The sequence below is a fragment of the Haliotis rubra genome, unplaced genomic scaffold (assembly GCF_003918875.1).
Source record: "Haliotis rubra isolate DU_JTF1 unplaced genomic scaffold, ASM391887v1 Scf726, whole genome shotgun sequence".
NCBI lineage: Eukaryota > Metazoa > Mollusca > Gastropoda > Lepetellida > Haliotidae > Haliotis > Haliotis rubra.
This window is the reverse complement of record NW_025767442.1, coordinates 58,080-80,182: the sequence shown is the minus strand read 5'-3', so window position 1 is coordinate 80,182 and position 22,103 is coordinate 58,080. Positions and strand designations below refer to the sequence as shown.

General features: G+C 41.6%; 1 protein-coding gene across 1 annotated transcript in view; it reads right to left on the bottom strand.

The window, feature by feature from the left end:
- Positions 1-20,452, bottom strand: part of LOC124259512 (dual 3',5'-cyclic-AMP and -GMP phosphodiesterase 11-like) — a 62,789-nt gene extending 42,337 nt beyond the window's left edge. Inside the window, exons 1-7 of the mRNA XM_046693641.1 lie at positions 20,438-20,452; positions 19,685-19,732; positions 18,415-18,558; positions 15,868-16,011; positions 15,381-15,527; positions 14,550-14,657; positions 14,340-14,449 (exon numbers count right to left, since the gene is read on the bottom strand). Of these exons, the coding sequence (XP_046549597.1) occupies positions 14,340-14,449; positions 14,550-14,657; positions 15,381-15,527; positions 15,868-16,011; positions 18,415-18,558; positions 19,685-19,732; positions 20,438-20,452 (716 nt within the window). The remainder of the gene's footprint in view (positions 1-14,339; positions 14,450-14,549; positions 14,658-15,380; positions 15,528-15,867; positions 16,012-18,414; positions 18,559-19,684; positions 19,733-20,437) is intronic.
- Between the last annotated feature and the right edge of the window lie 1,651 nt (positions 20,453-22,103).

The following is a 22,103-nucleotide window of genomic DNA, read 5'->3' as shown; positions in this document are numbered from 1 at the left end:
TGTGATGTGATGTGGTTTAAGGCTTATTGTGGATGGTGAGTGTGATGATATGTTTAAGGCTGATTGTGTATGGTGAGTGTGATGTGATGTGGATTAACGCTTATTGTGGATGGTGAGTGTGATGTGATGTGGTTTAAGGCTTATTGTGCATGGTGAGTGTGATGATGTGGTTTAAGGCTGATTGTGTATGGTGAGTGTGATGTGATGTGGTTTAAGGCTTATTGTGCATGGTGAGTGTGATGTGATTTAAGGCTGATTGTGCATGGTGAGTGTGATTATGTGGTTTAAAGCTGATTGTGTATGGTGAGTGTGATGTGATGTGGTTTAAGACCTATTGTGCATGGTGAGTGTGATGTGATGTGGTTTAAGGCTGATTGTGTATGGTGAGTGTGATGTAGTGTTTTTAAGGCTTATTGTGTATGGTGAGTGTGATGTGATGTGGTTTAAGGCTTATTGTGCATGGTGGGTGTGATGTTGTGGTTTAAGGCTTATTGTGCATGGTGAGTGTGATGATGTGGTTTAAGGCTGATTGTGTATGGTGAGTGTGATGTAGTGTTGTTTAAGGCTTATTGTGCATGGTGGGTGTGATGTGGTTTAAGGCTTATTGTGCATGGTGAGTGTGATGATGTGGTTTAAGGCTGATTGTGTATGGTGAGTGTGATGTGGTTTAAGGCTGATTGTGCATGGTGATTGTGATGATGTGGTTTAAGGCTGATTGTGTACGGTGAGTGTGATGTAGTGTTGTTTAAGGCTGATTGTGTATGGTGAGTGTGATGTGATGTGGTTTAAGGCTGACTGTGTATGGTGAGTGTGATGTGATGTGGTTTAAGACCTTTTGTGCATGGTGAGTGTGATGTGTGGTTTAAGGTTGATTGTGTTTGGTGAGTGTGATGTGATTTGGTTTAAGGCTGATTGTGTATGGTGAGTGTGATGTACAGTCAACTCTCGTTAATCCGACACTTGTGGTTGCAGAGAAATATGTCGGATTAACGAAAATGTCGGATTAACGAAAATGTCGGAAAATATCAGAAATTGTAGATCTGGTTATCGTCTTCGTTTGTAAAAACATTCAGTAATAAAAAATATAACAATACATCCTTGATATCATTTATTAACAATCATAGATGGCATAACATACATGTACATATAAAATCACATAATCAATCAGTTTCGTATCGATTTCAAAATCACATTGGCACAAAACTCACGTTTGTTTTTACCAGTCGTCGCTAGTTCACTCTCAGCAGCCATTATGACCCGGATGTTGAAAGAGTCACTGTTTGCATACAACTGGTTCCACAGTAACATATGGATGTCTCGTGAACAATAATTTAAAACTTGAAATAGTCTTTGAGGGTTTTTTGTTGTTCATTTTTTTCTGAGGTCTTCTGCATTTTAGTTTTCAACGTGTCGATGAAGTCCAGGTCACTCACATCAAACACGTCTAAGTTGTGTGTCACAAATGTCTGTAAACTGTTCAACAAACTTTTGACCTCAGGTAGCTTGGGAATGATTGGCTCGGTTGTCTGGTCATCTTCAGTGTTGATTGTTGTTTCTTCTTCGGCAGTAGGTCGGATAATCTCGATGATATCATCTTCTGTCATGGCTTCCTCACATGGCAGATTTGCGTCAAATTCTAGGAAGTCACTGACAGGTACGGGTGCATCCGGGTATAGCTTGTCAAGAGTTTCCTGTAAGTCTCGGACGTCTTCAGTTGGTTCATTGTCGGGCTCGATCTGGCTGTCAGTAGGTGGCAGGATTTTTTGTATGACGCCAGCAGTTGATGATCGTTGGTTGCTTTACATCTCTCCACGCTGATCGGATAAACAGTAGGGCTTGCTTGATATCAAGTGGTACTGGCGTGTCTGCGCTGGCGTTGTCAAGATGAAGTTTCATCTGCTGCTTCTTGTAAAGAAGTTTGAAATTCTTTATGATTCCTGCATCTAGGGGCTGAATGTGGGATGTTGTATTGGGAGGCAGATAGTGAAGCTTTACGTTGGTGAGATCTACGGAGGCATGGGAAGGGGGCGTTGTCAATCAGCAATATCACTTGTCGTCGCTGTGTGCGCATGTGCCTATCAAACTTCACAAGCCAGTCTTTGAAGATCAGTGCTGTCATCCAAGCCTTCTTGTTTGCATACCAGTGACACACAGAATTAGGATCAAAAGTTCTACCAAAACATCTGGGCCTGTTATATTTCCATATCACCAGTGGTTTAGGTTTGTCAGTGCCTGATGCGTTCACCACAAGCATAACAGTAAGTCGATCTTTTGCTTGTTTCTTGCCAGACACAGGACAAGTGCTCAGTGTGGTATTGGGTTCAATTTTGTAAAACAAGCCAGTTTCATCACAGTTGTAAACGTCACACGGATTGTATTCAGCCAGGATTTGCTGCAATTCTTCTCTACCTGCGTCTACAGAACTCTGTGGGGCTGAGGCTGATTCACCATGAATTTTGTGCGTCTTAATTCCATGTCGCTGCTTAAATCTGGTCACCCATCCACTACTGTAGGCAAAGTCAGTAACCCCTAATTTCTCCCCTAGAATCTTAGCCTGCTCTCTTAACAGTTCATCATTCACATTAATGAACCTACTTCTAACATCGGTAAACCATAAAAACAATGCCTTTTCAAGATCCTCCTGCTGGGGTTTTCTAGCTCTTGAAGTATTGGAATCAGTCGTAGAGACGCTCAACCACTTAGCAGACTGCTTCAGGATGTCAGATACGGTTGATCGTCCAATCTTCACATCAAACTTCTGCGCAGCAAAAGTGATGACTTGTTGTTGTGTTGTCTGGGGTTTGTCCTTCTTCAAAAGGCAGATTTCTTTCTTGATCAATGGCGTAACTTCTACTCGGGCTCGCTTAGCAGGTGGTGTACTCGTGACAGACATCTTGTCGTGATGAATGCTCAGGTCGGTTGTAAACGTTTTATACAGCTCGCTCTATTGTTATTTCTTGATTAAATCGCCTCAATTAATTATCTTGTGTTTCTAATTAACAAGTGTGATGTTCACCGACGTGGGTGTCAAGCAGCCAGTATGGCACGCGCTAATCACCTTTCATGTGTGATGTTTGTATACGGTCGGATCATCCGACCGGCTGTGTTGATTGTCGGATTAACGAATGTTTTTTACAATGTGTTTACAATGATCGGTTGCTAGATTGGTGTGTCGGAGTCGGAATGCGAGAATGTCGGATTAACGAGAGTAATTATCACTGTTTTAAATGGTTCCCTAAGTTTTTGTCGGATTAACGTGATTGTCGGATTAACGAGTGTCGGATTAACGAGAGCTGACTGTACTGTTGTTCAAGGCTTATTGTGTATGGTGAGTGTGATGTGGTTTAAGGCTTATTGTGCATGGTGGGTGTGATGTGGTTTAAGGCTGATTGTGTATGGTGAGTGTGATGATGCGGTTTAAGGCTGATTGTGTATGGTGAGTGTGATGTAGTGTTGTTTAAGGCTGATTGTGCATGGTGAGTGTGATGTGGTTTAAGGCTTATTGTGCATGGTGAGTGTGATGATGTGTTTAAGGCTGATTGTGTATGGTGAGTGTGATGTGGTTTAAGGCTGATTGTGCATGGTGAGTGTGATGATGTGGTTTAAGGCTGATTGTGTACGGTGAGTGTCATGTAGTGTTGTTTAAGGCTGATTGTGTATGGTGAGTGTGATGTGGTTTAAGGCTGATTGTGTATGGTGAGTGTGATGTGATGTGGTTTAAGGCTGATTGTGCATGGTGAGTGTGATGATGTGGTTTAAGGCTGATTGTGTATGCTGAGTGTGATGTGATGTGGTTTAAGGCTTATTGTGCATGGTGAGTGTGACATGGTTTAAGGCTGATTGTGCATGGTGAGTGTGATGTGATGTGGTTTAAGACTTATTGTGCATGGTGAGTGTGATGTGATGTGGTTTAAGACTTATTGTGCATGGTGAGTGTGATGTGATGTGGTTAAAGGCTGATTGTGTATGGTGAGTGTGATGTACTGTTGTTTAAGGCTTATTGTGTATGGTGAGTGTGATGTGATGTGGTTTAAGGCTTATTGTGCACGGTGGGTGTGATGTGGTTTAAGGCTTATTGTGTATGGTGAGTGTGATGATGTGGTTTAAGGCTGATTGTGTATGCTGAGTGTGATGTAGTGTTGTTTAAGGCTTATTGTGCATGGTGAGTGTGATGTGATGTGGTTTAAGGCTTATTGTGCATGGTGGGTGTGATGTGGTTTAAGGCTTATTGTGTATGGTGAGTGTGATGATGTGGTTTAAGGCTGATTGTGTATGGGGAGTGTGATGTGGTTTAAGGCTTATTGTGCATGGTGAGTGTGATGATGTGGTTTAAGGCTGATTGTGCATGGTGAGTGTGATGTGATGTGGTTTAGGGCTGATTGTGCATGGTGAGTGTGATGTGATGTGGTTTAAGGCTTATTGTGCATGGTGAATGTGATGATGTGGTTTAAGGCTGATTGTGTATGGTGAATGTTATGATGTGGTTTAAGGCTGATTGTGTATGGTAAGTGTGATGATGTGGTTTAAGGCTGATTGTGTATGGTGAGTGTGATGTGATGTGGTTTAAGGCTGATTGTGCATGGTGAGTGTGATGTGATGTGGTTTAAGGCTGATTGTGTATGGTGAGTGTGATGATGTGGTTTAAGGCTGATTGTGTATGGTGAGTGTGATGTGATGTGGTTTAAGGCTGATTGTGTATGGTGAGTGTGATGTGATGTGGTTTAAGGCTGTATTGTGTATGGTGAAAGTGTGATGTGATGTGGTTTTAAGGCTTATTGTTGCATTGTGTGTGGTGAAGGCTTATGTGATGTGAAGTGTGATGATGTGGTTTAAGGCTGATTGTTGTGTGATGTGTGATGTTTAAGTTATTGTGCATGGTGATGTGATGTGTTTAAAGGCTTATTGTGTATGGTGAGTGTGATGATGTGGTTTAAGGCTGATTGTGTATGGTGAGTGTGATGATGGTTTAAAAGGATGTGGTGATTTAAGGCTGATTGTGTATGGTGAGTGTGATGATGTGGTTTAAGGCTTATTGTGCATGGTGAGTGTGATGTGATGTGGTTTAAGGCTTATTGTGTATGGTGAGTGTGATGTGATGTGGTTTAAGGCTGATTGTGTATGGTGAATGTGATGATGTGGTTTAAGGCTGATTGTGCATGGTGAGTGTGATGATGTGGTTTAAGGCTGATTGTGTATGGTGAGTGTGATGATGTGGTTTAAGGCTGATTGTGTATGGTGAGTGTGATGTGATGTGGTTTAAGGCTGATTGTGTATGGTGAGTGTGATGTGATGTGGTTTAAGGCTGATTGTGCATGGTGAGTGTGATGATGTGGTTTAAGGCTGATTGTGTATGGTGAGTGTGATGTGATGTGGTTTAAGAGATTTGTATTGTGCATGGTGAGTGTGAAGTGTGAATGTGATGTGGTTTAAGGCTGATTGTGCATGGTGAGTGTGATGTACTGTTGTTTAAGGCTTATTGTGTATGGTGAGTGTGATGTGATGTGGTTTAAGGCTTATTGTGCATGGTGGGTGTGATGTGGTTTAAGGCTTATTGTGTATGGTGAGTGTGATGATGTGGTTTAAGGCTGATTGTGTATGGTGAGTGTGTGATGTGGTTTAAGGCTTATTGTGCATGGTGAGTGTGATGATGTGGTTTAAGGCTGATTGTGCATGGTGAGTGTGATGTGATGTGGTTTAAGGCTGATTGTGCATGGTGAGTGTGATGTGATGTTGTTTAAGGCTGATTGTGCATGGTGAGTGTGATGTGATCTCGTTTAAGGCTGATTGTGCATGGTGAGTGTGATGATGTGGTTTAAGGCTGATTTGTATGGTGAGTGTGATGTAGTGTTGTTTAAGGCTTATTGTGCATGGTGAGTGTGATGTGGTTTAAGGCTCATTGTGCATGGTGAGTGTGATGATGTGGTTTAAGGTTGATTGTGTATGGTGAGTGTGATGTGGTTTCAGGCTGATTGTGGATGGTGAGTGTGATGATGTGGTTTAAGGCTGATTGTGTATGGTGAGTGTGATGTAGTGTTGTTTAAGGCTGATTGTGTATGGTGAGTGTGATGTAGTGTTGTTTAAGGCTTATTGTGCATGGTGAGTGTGATGTGGTTTAAAGGCTCATTGTGCATGGTGAGTGTGATGATGTGGTTTAAGGTTGATTGTGTATGGTGAGTGTGATGTGATGTGGTTTAAGGCTGATTGTGGATGGTGAGTGTGATGATGTGGTTTAAGGCTTATTGTGTATGGTGAGTGTGATGTAGTGTTGTTTAAGGCTTATTGTGCATGGTGAGTGTGATGTGGTTTAAGGCTTATTGTGCATGGTGAGTGTGATGATGTGGTTTAAGGTTGATTGTGTATGGTGACTGTGATGTGGTGTTAAGGCTGATTGTGGATGGTGTGTGATGATGTGGTTTTAAGGCTGATTGTGATGTGATGTGGTTTTTAAAGGCTGATTGTGTATGGTGAGTGTGATGTGATGTGGTTTAAAGGCTGATTGTGTATGGTGAGTGTGATGTGATGTGTGGTTTAAGGCTGATTGTGTATGGTGAGTGTGTGATGATGTGGTTTAAGGCTGATTATGTATGGTGAGTGTGATGTGATGGGTTTAAGGGCTGATTGTGTATGGTGAGTGTGATGTGAGTGTTGTTTAAGGCTGATTGTGTATATGGTGAGTGTGATGTGTGTGGATTTTTAAGGCTGATTGTGTATGGTGTGGTTTAGTGTGTATAGAATGTGTGATGTGGTTTAAGGCTGATTGTTTGGTGAGTGTGATGATGTGGTTTAAGGCTGATTGTGTATGGTGAGTGTGATGTGAAGGCTGATGTGTATGTTGTGATGTGATGGGTTTAAGGCTGATTGTGTATGGTGAGTGTGATGTGATGTGGTTTAAAGGCTGATTGTGTATGGTGAGTGTGATGATGTGGTTTAAGGCTGATTGTGTATGTGTGAGTGTGATGTGGTGTATGTTTAAGGCTGATTGTGTATGGTGAGTGTGATGTGATGTGGTTTAAAGGCTGATTGTGCATGGTGAGTGTGATGATGTGGTTTAAGGCTGATTGTGCATGGTGAGTGTGTGATGTGGTTTAAAGGCTGATGATGTGCTGATGTGCATGGTGAGTGTGAGTGTGATGATGTGATGTGGTTTAAATGGCTTATTGTGCATGGTGAGTGTGATGTGGTTTTTAAGAAGCTGATTGTGTATGGTGGTTTAAGGCTGAGTGTTATGATGTGTGTTAAATGTGATGCTGATTGTGCATGGTGAGTGTGATGATGTGGTTTAAGGCTGATTGTGTATTGTGTATATTGTATGGTAGTGTGATGTGATGTGGTGTTTCGTTTAAGGCTGATTGTGTATGGTGAGTGTGATGTGATGTGGTTTAAAAGGCTGATTGTGTATAGTGAGTTGTGCATGGTGAGTGTGATGGTGATGAGTGTTATTGTGCATAGTGGGTGTGATGTGGTTTAAGGCTTATTGTGCATGAGTTGAAGTGTGATGTGATGTGGTTTAAAGGCTGATTGTGTATAGTGAAGTGTGATGATGTGGTTTAAGGCTGATTGTGTATGTGGTGAATGTGATGATGTGGTTTAAGGCTGATTGTGTGTGGTGAGAGTGTGATGATGTGGTTTAAGGCTGATTGTGCATGAGTGAGTGTGATGTGATGTGGTTTAAAGGCTGATTGTGTATGGTGAGTGTGTGATGTGGTATAAGACTGATTGTGTGATGGTGAGTGTGATGTGTGGTTTAAGGCTGATTGTGTATAGTGAGTGATGTGTGGTGTGGTATGGTTTAAGGCTGATTGTGTGATGTGTGATGAGTGTGGTTTAAGAGCTGATTGTGTATGGTAGTGTGTGTGATGTGGTTTAAAGGCTGATTGTGTATGGTGAGTGTGATGTGATGTGGTTTAAGGCTATTGTGCATAGTAGAGTGTGATGATGTGGTTTAAGGCTGATTGTGTATGGTGAGAGTGTGTGTATGATGTTGTTTAGGAGACCTAGGCTGATTGTGTATGGTGAGTGTGATGTGATGTGGTTTAAGGCTGATTGTGCATGGTGAGTGTGATGATGTGGTTTAAGGCTTATTGTGCATGGTGAGTGGGATGTGTGTGGTTTTAAGGCTTATTGTGCATGGTAGTGTGATGATGTGGTTTAAGGCTTGTTGTGCATGGTGGAGTGTAATGTGGTTTAAGGCTGATTGTGCATGGTTAGTGTGATGATGTGGTTTAAGGCTGATTGTGTATGGTGAATGATTGTGATGTGGTTTAAGGCTGATTGTATGATGTGTGATGTAGTTTGTTTAAGGCTGATTGTGTATAGTGGAGTGTGATGTGATGTGGTTTTAAGACTTATTGTGCATAGTGAATGTGATGTGATGTGGTTTAAGGCTGATTGTGTATAGTGAGTGTGATGTGTGGTTTAAGGCTTATTGTGTGGTGAGTGTATGTGATGATGTGGTTTAAGGCTGATTGTGTATGGTGAGAGTGTGATGTTGTTTAAGGCTGATTGTGTATGGTGAATGTTATGATGTGGTTTAAAGGCTGATTGTGTATGGTGGAGTGTGATAATGATGGTTTTAAAGGCTGATTGTGCATGGTAGTGTGATGATGATGTGGTTTAAGGCTGATTGTGTATAGTGGAGAGTCTGATGTGATGGTATAAGACTTATTGTGCATGGTGAGTGATGTGTGGTTTAAAAGCTGATTGTGTATGTGAGAGTGAGATTTCATGTGGTGTGATGTGGTGTGTGTATGGTTTAAGGCTGATTGTGTATGGTGAGTGTGATGTGATGTGGTTTAAAGAGCTGATTGTGCATGGTGAGTGTGATGATGTGGTTTAAGGCTTATTGTGCATGTGTGATGTGATGTGGTTTAAGACTTATTGTGCATGGTGAATGTGATGATGTGGTTTAAGGCTGATTGTGTATGGTGAGTGTGTGATGATGCGGTTTAAGGCTGATTGTGTATGGTGAATGTTATGATGTGGTTTAAGGCTGATTGTGTATGGTGAGTGTGATGTATGATGTGGTTTAAAGGCTGATTGTGCATGGTGAGTGTGATGTGATGTGGTTTAAAGCTGATTGTGTATGGTGAGTGTGATGTGATGTGGTTTAAGGCTTATTGTGCATGGTATGAGTGTGATGTGGTTTAAAGCTGATTGTGTATGGTGAGAGTGTATGTGGTGTGATGTGATGTGAATGTGTGATGGTTTAAGGCTGATTGTGTATGGTGTGAGTGTGATGATGTAGTGTTTAAAGGCTGATTGTGTATGGTGAGTGTGTGATGATGTGGTGGTTTAAGGCTGATTGTGTATGTGTGCATTGATGTGGTGGAGTGTAATGTGGTTTAAAAGTGCTGATTGTGCATGGTGAGTGTGATGATGTGGTTTAAAGGCTGATTGTGCATGGTGGTAGAGTGATGTGGTGTGAGGCTGATGTGGTGGTTTAAGGCTGATTGTGTGATGTGGTGGTTTAAAGGTTTAAGGCTGATTGTGCATGTGATGTGATTGTGGTGAGTTAAGTTTAAGGCTGATTGTGTATGGTGAGTGTGATGTGCATAGTGTTTTTAAGGCTGATTGTGCATGGTGAGTGTGATGTGATGTGGTTTAAGGCTTTTGTGTATGGTGAGTGTGTGTGTTGTGGATGGTATGGTTTAAGAGCTGATGTGCATAGTGATGGTTTAAAAGGCTGATTGTGTATGGTGAGTGTGATGTATGTGGTTTAAAGGCTGATTGTGCATGGTGTGTGATGTGTGATGTGTGTGGTTTTAAGGCTGATTGTGTATGGTTTAAGAGTGTGTGTATGTGAGTGTGGTTTTAAGGCTGATTGTTATGTGATGTGATGTGATGTGTGTGATGTGAGTGTGATGGCTTAAGTAGCTGAGGCTGATTGTGCATGGTGAGTGTGATGATGATGTGGTTTAAAGGCTGATTGTGCATAGTGGTGTGATGTGATGATGTTTAAAGGGTTGTGTATGGCTGGTTTAAGGCTGATTGTGCATGGTGGAGTGTAGTGTGATGATGTGGTTTAAGTGTGCATTATTGTGATGGTGAGTGTGATGTGTGGTTTAAGGCTGATTGTGTATGTATGGTGAGTGTGATGTGTGGTTTTAAGGCTGATTGTGCATGGTGAGTGTGATGATGTGATGTGGTTTAAGGTGATGATTGTGTATGGTGTGTGTGATGGTTTAAGAGCTTATTGTGCATGTTAGTGTGATGATGTGGTTTAAGGCTGATTGTGTATGGTGAGTGTGATGTGATGTGGTTTAAGGCTGATTGTGTATGGTGAGTGATGATGTGTAGTGTGGATTTAATGGTTTAGAGGCTGTTGTGTATTGTGCATGGTTTAAGTGTATGATGTGTGTGTGGGATGATGTGGTTTAAGGCTGATTGTGTATGGTAAGTGTGATGATGCGGTTTAAGGCTTATTGTGCATGGTGAGTGTGATGATGTGGTTTAAGGCTTATTGTGCATGGTGGGTGTAATGTGGTTTAAGGCTTATTGTGCATGGTGAGTGTGATGATGTGGTTTAAGGCTGATTGTGTATGGTGAATGTTATGATGTGGTTTAAGGCTGATTGTGGATGGTGAGTGTGATGTAGTGTTGTTTAAGGCTGATTGTGTATGTTGAGTGTGATGTGATGTGGTTTAAGACTTATTGTGCATGGTGAGTGTGATGTGATGTGGTTTAAGGCTGATTGTGTATGGTGAGTGTGATGTGTGGTTTAAGGCTGATTGTGCATGGTGAGTGTGATGTTGTGTGATGTGGTGTGGTATCGTTTAAGGCTGATTGTGTATGGTGAGTGTGATGTGATGTGGTTTAAGGCTGATTGTGCATGGTGAGTGTGATGATGTGGTTTAAGGCTTATTGTGCATGGTGGGTGTGATGTGGTTTAAGGCTTATTGTGCATGGTGAATGTGATGATGTGGTTTAAGGCTGATTGTGTATGGTGAGTGTGATGATGCGGTTTAAGGCTGATTGTGTATTTTGAATGTTATGATGTGGTTTAAGGCTGATTGTGTATGGTGAGTGTGATGTGATGTGGTTTAACGCTTATTGTGGATGATGAGTGTGATGTGGTTTAAGGCTGATGGTGCATGGTGAGTGGGATGATGTGGTTTAAGGCTGATTGTGTATGGTAAGTGTGATGATGCGGTTTAAGGCTTATTGTGCATTGTTAGTGTAATGATGTGGTTTAAGGCTGATTGTGTATGGTGAGTGTGATGTGATGTAGTGTTAGGCTGATTGTGTATGGTGAGTGTGATGTGGTTTAAGGCTTATTGTGCATGGTGAGTGTGATGATGTGGTTTAAGGCTGATTGTGTATGGTGAGTGTGATGTACTGTTATTTAAGGCTTATTGTGCATGGTGGGTGTGATGTGGTTTAAGGCTTATTGTGCATGGTGAGTGTGATGATGTGGTTTAAGGCTGATTGTGTATGGTGAGTGTGATGTGATGTGGTATAAGACTTATTGTGCATGGTGAGTGAGATGTGTGGTTTAAGGCTGATTGTGTATGGTGAGTTTGATGTGTGGTTTAAGGCTGATTGTGCATGGTGAGTGTGATGTGGTGTGATGTGTGGTATCGTTTAAGGCTTATTGTGTATGGTGAGTGTGATGTAGTGTGGTTGAAGGCTGATTGTGCATGGTGAGTGTGATGTGGTGTTGTTTAAAGGTCACATGCAACCAAAAAATCAAACATAATTAAAACACAATTATCACTTATTCATGACATATAATATACATCGCTGGTTATGAAAAAATATATAAACAAAATTATAAGCATACAATCGCAAATCAAAAGTGCAATATTTTGTACTTTGGTTTACTTAAAGGTCACATGCAACGTAAAACACAACTTTGCAGATTCTGATACCTTTCGGTATGGACATACCGAAACAAATTGTCAAAAATGCAAATTCAACTTATAAAGTTGAAAAATAACGTGATGAAAAAAAACGTGCGAAATCGAAGTTCAAACGTTTCACTAATTTTCCCCAGACTTTCTGGGGAAAACGGGTTTCAACAGCTGGGCTGCGCTCATAGCATGTGCGCAAGTAAATAGGTTCGCACAGCTTGGAAGCGGGTTGTCGGGTGAATTCTCGGTGAAGGCTTTGGTGTGAGCTATTTTCTAATGTTTTGTTGATATCTCACGAAGCGAGCTTTTTATATGTTATGACAGTAAATTAACTGTTTATATAATTTCATTTGTCTATTTCACCACACGTTCTTCTTACCGAGTCACTTTCTCAGTTCGATACTTAAAAGCAATGTCATTATTTAGCGTTGACACAATTTCTAACTGTGATATAGATATGTCGTTGTCACAGACAAAACTCAATGTCTTGTTTTATTGACACCTGTGGGTCTGCCTGCCTGTCTGCTAATGACAATATTCAATACACAGCTGCTATCACTGACCACATGCAATTCGAACTTAACACCAATCAGGCTATACACCATAAACAAAAATGCATTGTTTATGGCCCGAGTTCGGTCTCTGTCACATTATGTAATTACACAGACAGGCAAGTGTGATACTTGAACACATGACATGTTATGATGTCTGTTGATTGCAAAATTTTATACACAAAAAATGAGCATGTATTTACAAAACCCAACATCTCTATATATACACACACAATGAGCCGTGAAGGCGGCATCTGCTAATGAACCAGCCGTTACACTTGAGTGCACACCCACCCGCTCTGACTGGGTTCGGTATCCCGGCTGCTTCATTTCGAGGGAGGTAAACCCAAGTACAAAATATTGCACTTTTGATTTGCGTTGATACGCTTATAATTTTGTTTATTTGTTTTTTCATAATCAGCAATGCATATTATATGTCATGAAGAAGTGATAATTGTGTTTTAATTATGTTTGATTTTTTGGTTGCATGTGACCTTTAAAAAACCCCGAAGCAGCTGGGATACCGAACCCAGTCAGAGCGGGTGGGTGTGCACTCAAGTGTAACGGCTGGTTCATTAGCAGATGCCCTCACGTCTCATTGTGTGTGTATATATAGAGATGTTGGGTTTGTAATACATGCTCATTTTTTGTGTATAACATTTTGCAATCAACAGACATCATAACATGTCATGTGTACAAGTATCACACCTGCCTGTCTGTGTAATTACATAATGTGACAAAGACCGAACTCGGGCCATAAATCAATGCATTTTTGTTTATGGTGTATAGCCTGATAGGTGTTAAGTTCAAATTGCATGTGGTCAGTGATCGAAGTTGTGTATTGAATATTGTCATTAGCAGACAGGCAGCCTGATAGCTGTCAATAAAACAGACATTGAGTTCTGTCTGTGACCATGACATATCTATATCACAGTTAGAAATTCTGTCAAAGCCAAATAATGACATTGCTTGTAAGTATCGAGTTGAGAAAGTGACTCGTTAAGAAGAACGTGTGGTGAAATAGACAAATGAAATTATATAAACAGTTAATCTACTGTCATAACATATAAAAAGCTCGCACCTGTGAAATATCAACCAAACATTAGAAAAATAGCTCACACCAAAACCTTCTCCGAGTATTCACCGGACAACCCGCTTCCAACCTGCATGAACCTATTTCACTGCACATGTGCTATGAGCGCAGCCCAGCTGTTGAAACCACTTGAACTCCCCCAAGCGCTGGGGGAAAATTAGTGTATCGTTTGCACTACGATTTCGCGCGGGTTTTTTCATCACGTTATTTTTCAACTTTTTAAGTTGAATTTGCATTTTTTGATGATTTGTTTCGGTAAGTCCATACCGAAAGGTATCAGAATCTGCAAAGATGTGTTTTACGTTGCATGTGACCTTTAAGGTTGATTGTGTATGGTGAGAGTGATGTGGTGTGGTATGGTTTAAGGCTGATTGTGCATGGTGAGTGTGATGATCATAGATTCAAATCACTATTATTGGGTTGTATTACAAGGGGTAAGTGTAGTAGTTGGAACAGTGAAACAAATGCACGTGCGGTTCGTGATGAGCGTTAACTTAGACCAACTCTAGTTGTTCACACTGTTTCATTAAATGTGCATACCCACTTGTAATACAAACCAATAATAGCGATTTGAAACTATGATCGTGTGTTAAACAACTTTTATCTAAAGTTGAATAAAATTCTTAGATTTAAATGTTCAATTGGCAAGGTAAAATTACGAGGATTCGTCATCTTAATTTCACTTTAATGGTTTTACGTTTTTGTTTAAAGTGAAATTCATCGGTACGTTTTCACTGCAAACAGACTATAGGTGAGTCTGTGGTGTAGTTTGACTACTATCAAGATATATACAACATATTGATACCAGGACTATATGAAGGGGTGTACAACTAGGGGGACTCCTACTTCAGCTGGAACTGATTGTTTGTCCCTCGATGGTCAAGGTCATGACAGAGACATCCAACCATCAATGCCAAGCGTTCTGACTCTGTCAACACATTGTCCATTCCACCAAGCTGCAACAAAGACCGTTGGTAAGAAGTCATAAATATGCCAGTTTAGCAGAACAAAGAGAGTGCAAATCAATCAGTGCAGTGTGTCACGATGATAACTCACCTTAAGCATGCTGAACATTGTTTGAGCTACGTTGAATGCGTGCCTCCAGTTGTGATATGTAACATTTCTATAGTTTTTCTTCACACTCAGAAGCCACCGACAGAGTATCTGGGGGAACAGTAAAGGAAAGACCACTATGTATGCCAACAGTTTCAAAATCTAACCTTGCATTTGATAAATGACAAATATACACAAACATAAAGCTGAACTGTCTTGAAATACACTATCAGTAATTGTTTTGTCACTTCTGCTTAGAAGAACAAATCATTATACGCATTTCCATTTGTGAGTGATGGAGACATCTCACCTCATAACTAATACTGATTGATGGAGACATCTCACCTCATAACTAATACTGATTGATGGAGACATCTCACCTCATAACTAATACTGATTGATGGAGACATCTCACCTCATAACTAATACTGATTGATGGAGACATCTCACCTCATAACTAATACTGATTGATGGAGACATCTCACCTCATAACTAATACTGATTGATGGAGACATCTCACCTCATAACTAATACTGATTGATGGAGACATCTCACCTCATAACTAATACTGATCATGGAGACATCTCACCTCATAACTAATACTGATTGATGGAGACATCTCACCTCATAACTAATACTGATTGATGGAGACATCTCACCTCATAACTAATACTGATTGATGGAGACATCTCACCTCATAACTAATACTGATTGATGGAGACATCTCACCTCATAACTAATACTGATTGATGGAGACATCTCATCTCATAATTAATACTGATTGATGGAGACATCTCATCTCATAACTAATACTGATTGATGGAGACATCTCACCTCATAACTAATACTGAACACTTCCAGGAGATTCAGGTCGGTGAACATTCTAATGGTCGCTTTCAGCGTGTCATCATCATCAAGCAGGAAATCATTGAACTTGAAGTCCAACAAGTTATAATGGGTTGAAGATGGAATGGACAGTTTCTGAAATTACAGCATGTCTTGTAACAAATGATTTACATCAACTGGAATATTGCCATTACTACAAGTGAGTCAGTATTTGTGGTGAGCTCATTCCACAAACAAACAATTAGCTTCCATATGTTGTTTGAACACACTTGCAACAAGAGTAACTGAAGCTAGTCACCTGAAGTCTTGACTGTATTCAAAACATTTACAGGTACACATTAATCTTTATGATTAAACTTCATCTAAACGTCTCAAAGACTATTCTCAAACTTTATTTACTTGTACTCATGCATCACATCCATATCAGTATGGAATTTGGTTAAAACCCATCAAATTCCTGCTAACTGATCCCTACCCTGAGTCTGTGAGCTTCTTCAATGGGTGCTATAGCATGGTAGGACAACACTTCCAAAGCCACCCTTTGTTTGGCCATAGCCCGTAGTGCTGTCTCATACATCTGTGTATTGTTAATACCCATACCACAAAAGATAGAGAACGCCTGAAACAGACACCACAACATCATATTATTCACTGTGTTATTGTAAGAAGTGGTTGCGTCTGTTCTAGGAACAGATGAGTCAGTGTGGCATAGATGGTGGTGTGTCTGTTGTAGGAACAGGTGTGTCAGTGTGATACAGATGGTGGTGTGTGTTGTAGGAACAGGTGAGTCATTGTGATACAGGGTGTGTGTTGTAGGAACAGGTGAGTCAGTGAGATACAGGTGGTGTGTGTTGTAGGAACAGGTGAGTCAGTGTGATATAGGTGGTGTGTGTTGTAGGAACACGTGAGTCAGTGTGCCAACGGTAGTGTGTGTTGTAGGAACATGTGAGTCAGTGTGATACAGGTGGTGTGTGTTGTAGGAACAGATGAGTCAGTGAGACACAAGTGGTGTGTGTTGTAGGAACAAGTGAGTCAGTGTGGCATATGTGGTGGTGTGGGTGTTGTAGGAACAGGTGAGTCAGTGTGACACAGGTGGTGTGTGTTGTAGGAACAGATGAGTCAGTGTGATACAGGTGGTGTGTGTTGTAGGAACAGGTGAGTCACTGTGGCATAGGTGGTGGTGTGCGTGTTGTAGGAACAGCTGAGTCAGTGTGACACAAGTGGTGTGTCTTGTAGGAACAGGTGTCTCAGTGTGATACAGGTGGTGTGTATTGTAGGAACAGATGAGTCAGTGTGAAACAAGTAGTGTGTGTTATAGGAACAGGTGAGTCAGTGTGACACAGGTGGTGTGTGTTGTAGGAACAGGTGAGTCAGTGTGACACAAATTGTGTGTGTTTTAGGAACAGCCGAGTCAGTGTGAAACAGGTGGTGTGTGTTGTAGGAACAGGTGAGTTATTGTGATACAGATGGTGGTGTCTGTTGTAGGTTCAGATGAGTCACGGTGATACAGGTGGTGTGTGTTGTAGGAACAGGTGGGTCAGTGTGGTGCACATGGTGGTGCGTGTTGTAGGAACAGGTGAGTCAGTGTGACACAAGTGGTGTGTGTTGTAGGAACAGATGTCTTAGTGTGATACAGGTGGTGTGTGTTGTAGGAACAGGTGAGTCAGTATGGTACACATGGTGGTGTGTGTTGTAGGAACAGATGAGTCAGTGTGATACAGGTGGTGTGTGTTGTAGGAACAGGTGTCTCAGTGTGATACAGGTGGTGGTGTCTGTTGTAGGAACACGTGAGTCAGTCTGATACAGGTGGAGTGTGTTGTAGGAACAGGTGAGTCACTGTGATACAGATGGTGGTGTGTGTTGTAGGAACAAGTGAGTCAGTATGATAGAGGTGGGGTGTTGGAGGAACAGGTGAGTCAGTGTGATACACATGGTGGTGTGTGTTGTAGGAACAGATGAGTGAGGGTGATACAGGTGGTGTGTGTTGTTGGAACAGGTGAGTCAGTGTGATACAGGTGGTGTGTGTTGTAGAAACAGGTGAGTCAGTGTGATACAGATGGTGGTGCGTGTTGTAGGAATAGGTGAGTCAGTGTGATACAGGTGGTGTGTGTTGTAGGAACAGATGAGTCAGTGTGATACAGATGGTGGTGTGTGTTGTAGGAACATGTGAGTCAGTGTGATACAGGTGGTAGTGTGTGTTGTAAGAACAGGTGAGTCAGTGTGATACAGGTGTTGGTGTGTGTTGTAGGAACAGGTGAGTCAGTGTGATAAAGGTGTTGGTGTGTGTTGTAGGAACAGGTGAGTCAGTGTGACACAGGTGGTGTGTGTTGTAGGAACAGGTGAGTCATTGTGATACAGATGGTGGTGTGTGTTTTAGGTACAGGTGAGTCAGTGTGATACAGGTGGTGTGTGTTGTAGGAACAGGTGAGTCAGTGTGATAAAGGTGTTGGTGTGTGTTGTAGGAACAGGTGAGTCAGTGTGACACAGGTGGTGTGTGTTGTAGGAACAGGTGAGTCATTGTGATACAGATGGTGGTGTGTGTTTTAGGTACAGGTGAGTCAGTGTGATACAGGTGGTGTGTGTTGTAGGAACATGTGAGTCATTGTGATAGATATGTTGGTGTGTGTTGTAGGTACAGGTGAGTCAGTGTGATACAGGTGGTGTGTGTTGTAGGAACAGGTGAGTCATTGTGATACAGATGGTGGTGTGTGTTGTAGGAACATGTGAGTCAGTGTGATACAGGTGGTTGTGTGTGTTGTAGGAACAGGTGAGTCAGTGTGATACAGGTGGTGTGTGTTGTAGGAACAGGTGAGTCAGTGTGATACAGGTGGTGTGTGTTGTAGGAACAGGTGAGTCATTGTGATACAGATGGTGGTGTGTATTGTAGGTAGAGGTGAGTCAGTGTGATACAGGTGGTGTGTGTTGTAGGAACAGGTGAGTCAGTGTGATACAGGCGGTGTGTGTTGTAGGAACTGACAACAAATTAGTGCACTTTCAGTGACAACAATCCAACACCTCTTACCTCAAACAAGTTTTCATCATTTTTGTTGAAAGTCGTTTGGTCAAGTTTGTTGATGAGCTGACTGACACCTATCACCTTTCCACACGCATTTTTGATTGGCATACATAATATACATCGTGTACGGAAACCTGAGTCAATATCCACCTGCAAAACAACACATCAACATACACTGATCAAAACCGAGTCACCCTCTCCTGGATCACCCTCTCCTACATCACCCTCTCCTGCATCACCCTCTCCTGCATCACCCTCTCCTGCATCACCCATCACCCTCTCCTGCATCACCCTCTCCTGCATCACCCATCACCCTCTCCTGCATCACCCTCTCCTACATCACCCTGCATCACCCTCTCCTGCATCACCCTCTCCTACATCACCCTGCATCACCCTCTCCTGCATCACCCTCTCCTGCATCACCCTCTCCTGCATCACCCTCTCCTGCATCACCCTCTCCTACATCACCCTCTCCTGCATCACCCTCTCCTGCATCACCCTCTCCTACATCACCCTGCATCACCCTCTCCTGCATCACCCTGCATCACCCTCTCCTGCATCACCCTCTCCTGCATCACCCTCTCCTACATCACCCTCTCCTGCATCACCCTCTCCTGCATCACCCTCTCCTGCATCACCCTCTCCTGCATCACCCTCTCCTACATCACCCTCTCCTCCATCACCCTCTCCTGCATCACCCTCTCCTGCATCACCCTCTCCTACATCACCCTGCATCACCCTCTCCTGCATCACCCTCTCCTGCATCACCCTCTCCTGCATCACCCTCTTCTGCATCACCCTCTCCTGCATCACCCTCTACCTGACATATCAAATTTAACACTTGTCATTACATCACATCCTCTACCTGACATATCATATTTAACACTTATCATTACATCACATCCTCTACCTGACATATCATATTTAACACTTGTCATTACATCACATCCTCTACCTGACATATCATTTTTAACACTTGTCATTACATCACATCCTCTACCTGACATATCATATTTTACACTTGTCATTACATCACATCCTCTACCTGACACATCATATTCAGTAGTTCAGTGCAGTAGTTAGCCTGAACACAACAGAACTGAGTTTTAAATGAACATTCATATAGCATATTATTTGTCATGTTTTTGTCAGAAGAGTAACAGTACTCCAAAATGGCTTTAGGACAGCTGGTTGTCATTGGATCAGTCTCAAGTCAACTGTTCCATCAGAAAACCAGTGTGCTTCAGTTTACATGATTATAATGGTTTCTACTTACTGAAACATCAAACTTGTCATCAGAGTATGCGTCTGGAATATTCAGCGGCTGAAATGAAAACAAAATCAAACATGTTTTAAATTTTCTTAATGTTTGGTCAACTAGTTGGATAGTTTGTCATTTATCAATTCAATTAAAACAAAACATTTTGACCACTTTATCACTCAATAATTACTCCGTCATATGTCATATTTTGTCACCCCTCGTGTGTGTAGTTATCATGTCCATTGTGAGAAGGTCACACTTACATCATGAGGTGACATTTTGTCTGTGTGTAGTTATCATGTCCATTGTGAGAAGGTCACACTTACATCATGAGGTGACATTTTGTCTGTGTGTAGTTATCATGTCCATTGTGAGAAGGTCACACTTACATCATGAGGTGACATTTTGTCTGTGTGTAGTTATCATGTCCATTGTGAGAAGGTCACACTTACATCATGAGGTGACATTTTGTCTGTGTGTAGTTATCATGTCCATTGTGAGAAGGTCACACTACATCATGAGGTGACATTTTGTCTGTGTGTAGTTATCATGTCCATTGTGAGAAGGTCACACTTACATCATGAGGTGACATTTTGTCTGTGTGTAGTTATCATGTCCATTGTGAGAAGGTCACACTTACATCATGAGGTGACATTTTGTCTGTGTGTAGTTATCATGTCCATTGTGAGAAGGTCACACTTACATCATGAGGTGACATTTTGTCTGTGTGTAGTTATCATGTCCATTGTGAGAAAGGTCACACTTTACATCATGAGGTGACATTTTGTCTGTGTGTAGTTATCATGTCCATTGTGAGAAGGTCACACCTCATGACATCATGAGGTGACATTTTGTCTGTGTGTAGTTATCATGTCCATTGTGAGAAGGTCACACTTACATCATGAGGTGACATTTTGTCTGTGTGTAGTTATCATGTCCATTGTGAGAAGGTCACACTTACATCATGAGGTGACATTTTGTCTGTGTGTAGTTATCATGTCCATTGTGAGAAGGTCACACTTACATCATGAGGTGACATTTTGTCTGTGTGTAGTTATCATGTCCATTGTGAGAAGGTCACACTTACATCATGAGGTGACATTTTGTCTGTGTGTAGTTATCATGTCCATTGTGAGAAGGTCACACTTACATCATGAGGTGACATTTTGTCTGTGTGTAGTTATCATGTCCATTGTGAGAAGGTCACACTTACATCATGAGGTGACATTTTGTCTGTGTGTAGTTATCATGTCCATTGTGAGAAGGTCACACTTACATCATGAGGTGACATTTTGTCTGTGTGTAGTTATCATGTCCATTGTGAGAAGGTCACACTTACATCATGAGGTGACATTTTGTCTGTGTGTAGTTATCATGTCCATTGTGAGAAGGTCACACTTACATCATGAGGTGACATTTTGTCTGTGTGTAGTTATCATGTCCATTGTGAGAAGGTCACACTTACATCATGAGGTGACATTTTGTCTGTGTGTAGTTATCATGTCCATTGTGAGAAGGTCACACTTACATCATGAGGTGACATTTTGTCTGTGTGTAGTTATCATGTCCATTGTGAGAAGGTCACACTTACATCATGAGGTGACATTTTGTCTGTGTGTAGTTATCATGTCCATTGTGAGAAGGTCACACTTACATCATGAGGTGACATTTTGTCTGTGTGTAGTTATCATGTCCATTGTGAGAAGGTCACACTTACATCATGAGGTGACATTTTGTCTGTGTGTAGTTATCATGTCCATTGTGAGAAGGTCACACTTACATCATGAGGTGACATTTTGTCTGTGTGTAGTTATCATGTCCATTGTGAGAAGGTCACACTTACATCATGAGGTGACATTTTGTCTGTGTGTAGTTATCATGTCCATTGTGAGAAGGTCACACATCATGAGGTGACATTTTGTCTGTGTGTAGTTATCATGTCCATTGTGAGAAGGTCACACTTACATCATGAGGTGACATTTTGTCTGTGTGTAGTTATCATGTCCATTGTGAGAAGGTCACACTTACATCATGAGGTGACATTTTGTCTGTGTGTAGTTATCATGTCCATTGTGAGAAGGTCACACTTACATCATGAGGTGACATTTTGTCTGTGTGTAGTTATCATGTCCATTGTGAGAAGGTCACACTTACATCATGAGGTGACATTTTGTCTGTGTGTAGTTATCATGTCCATTGTGAGAAGGTCACACTTACATCATGAGGTGACATTTTGTCTGTGTGTAGTTATCATGTCCATTGTGAGAAGGTCACACTTACATCATGAGGTGACATTTTGTCTGTGTGTAGTTATCATGTCCATTGTGAGAAGGTCACACTTACATCATGAGGTGACATTTTGTCTGTGTGTAGTTATCATGTCCATTGTGAGAAGGTCACACTTACATCATGAGGTGACATTTTGTCTGTGTGT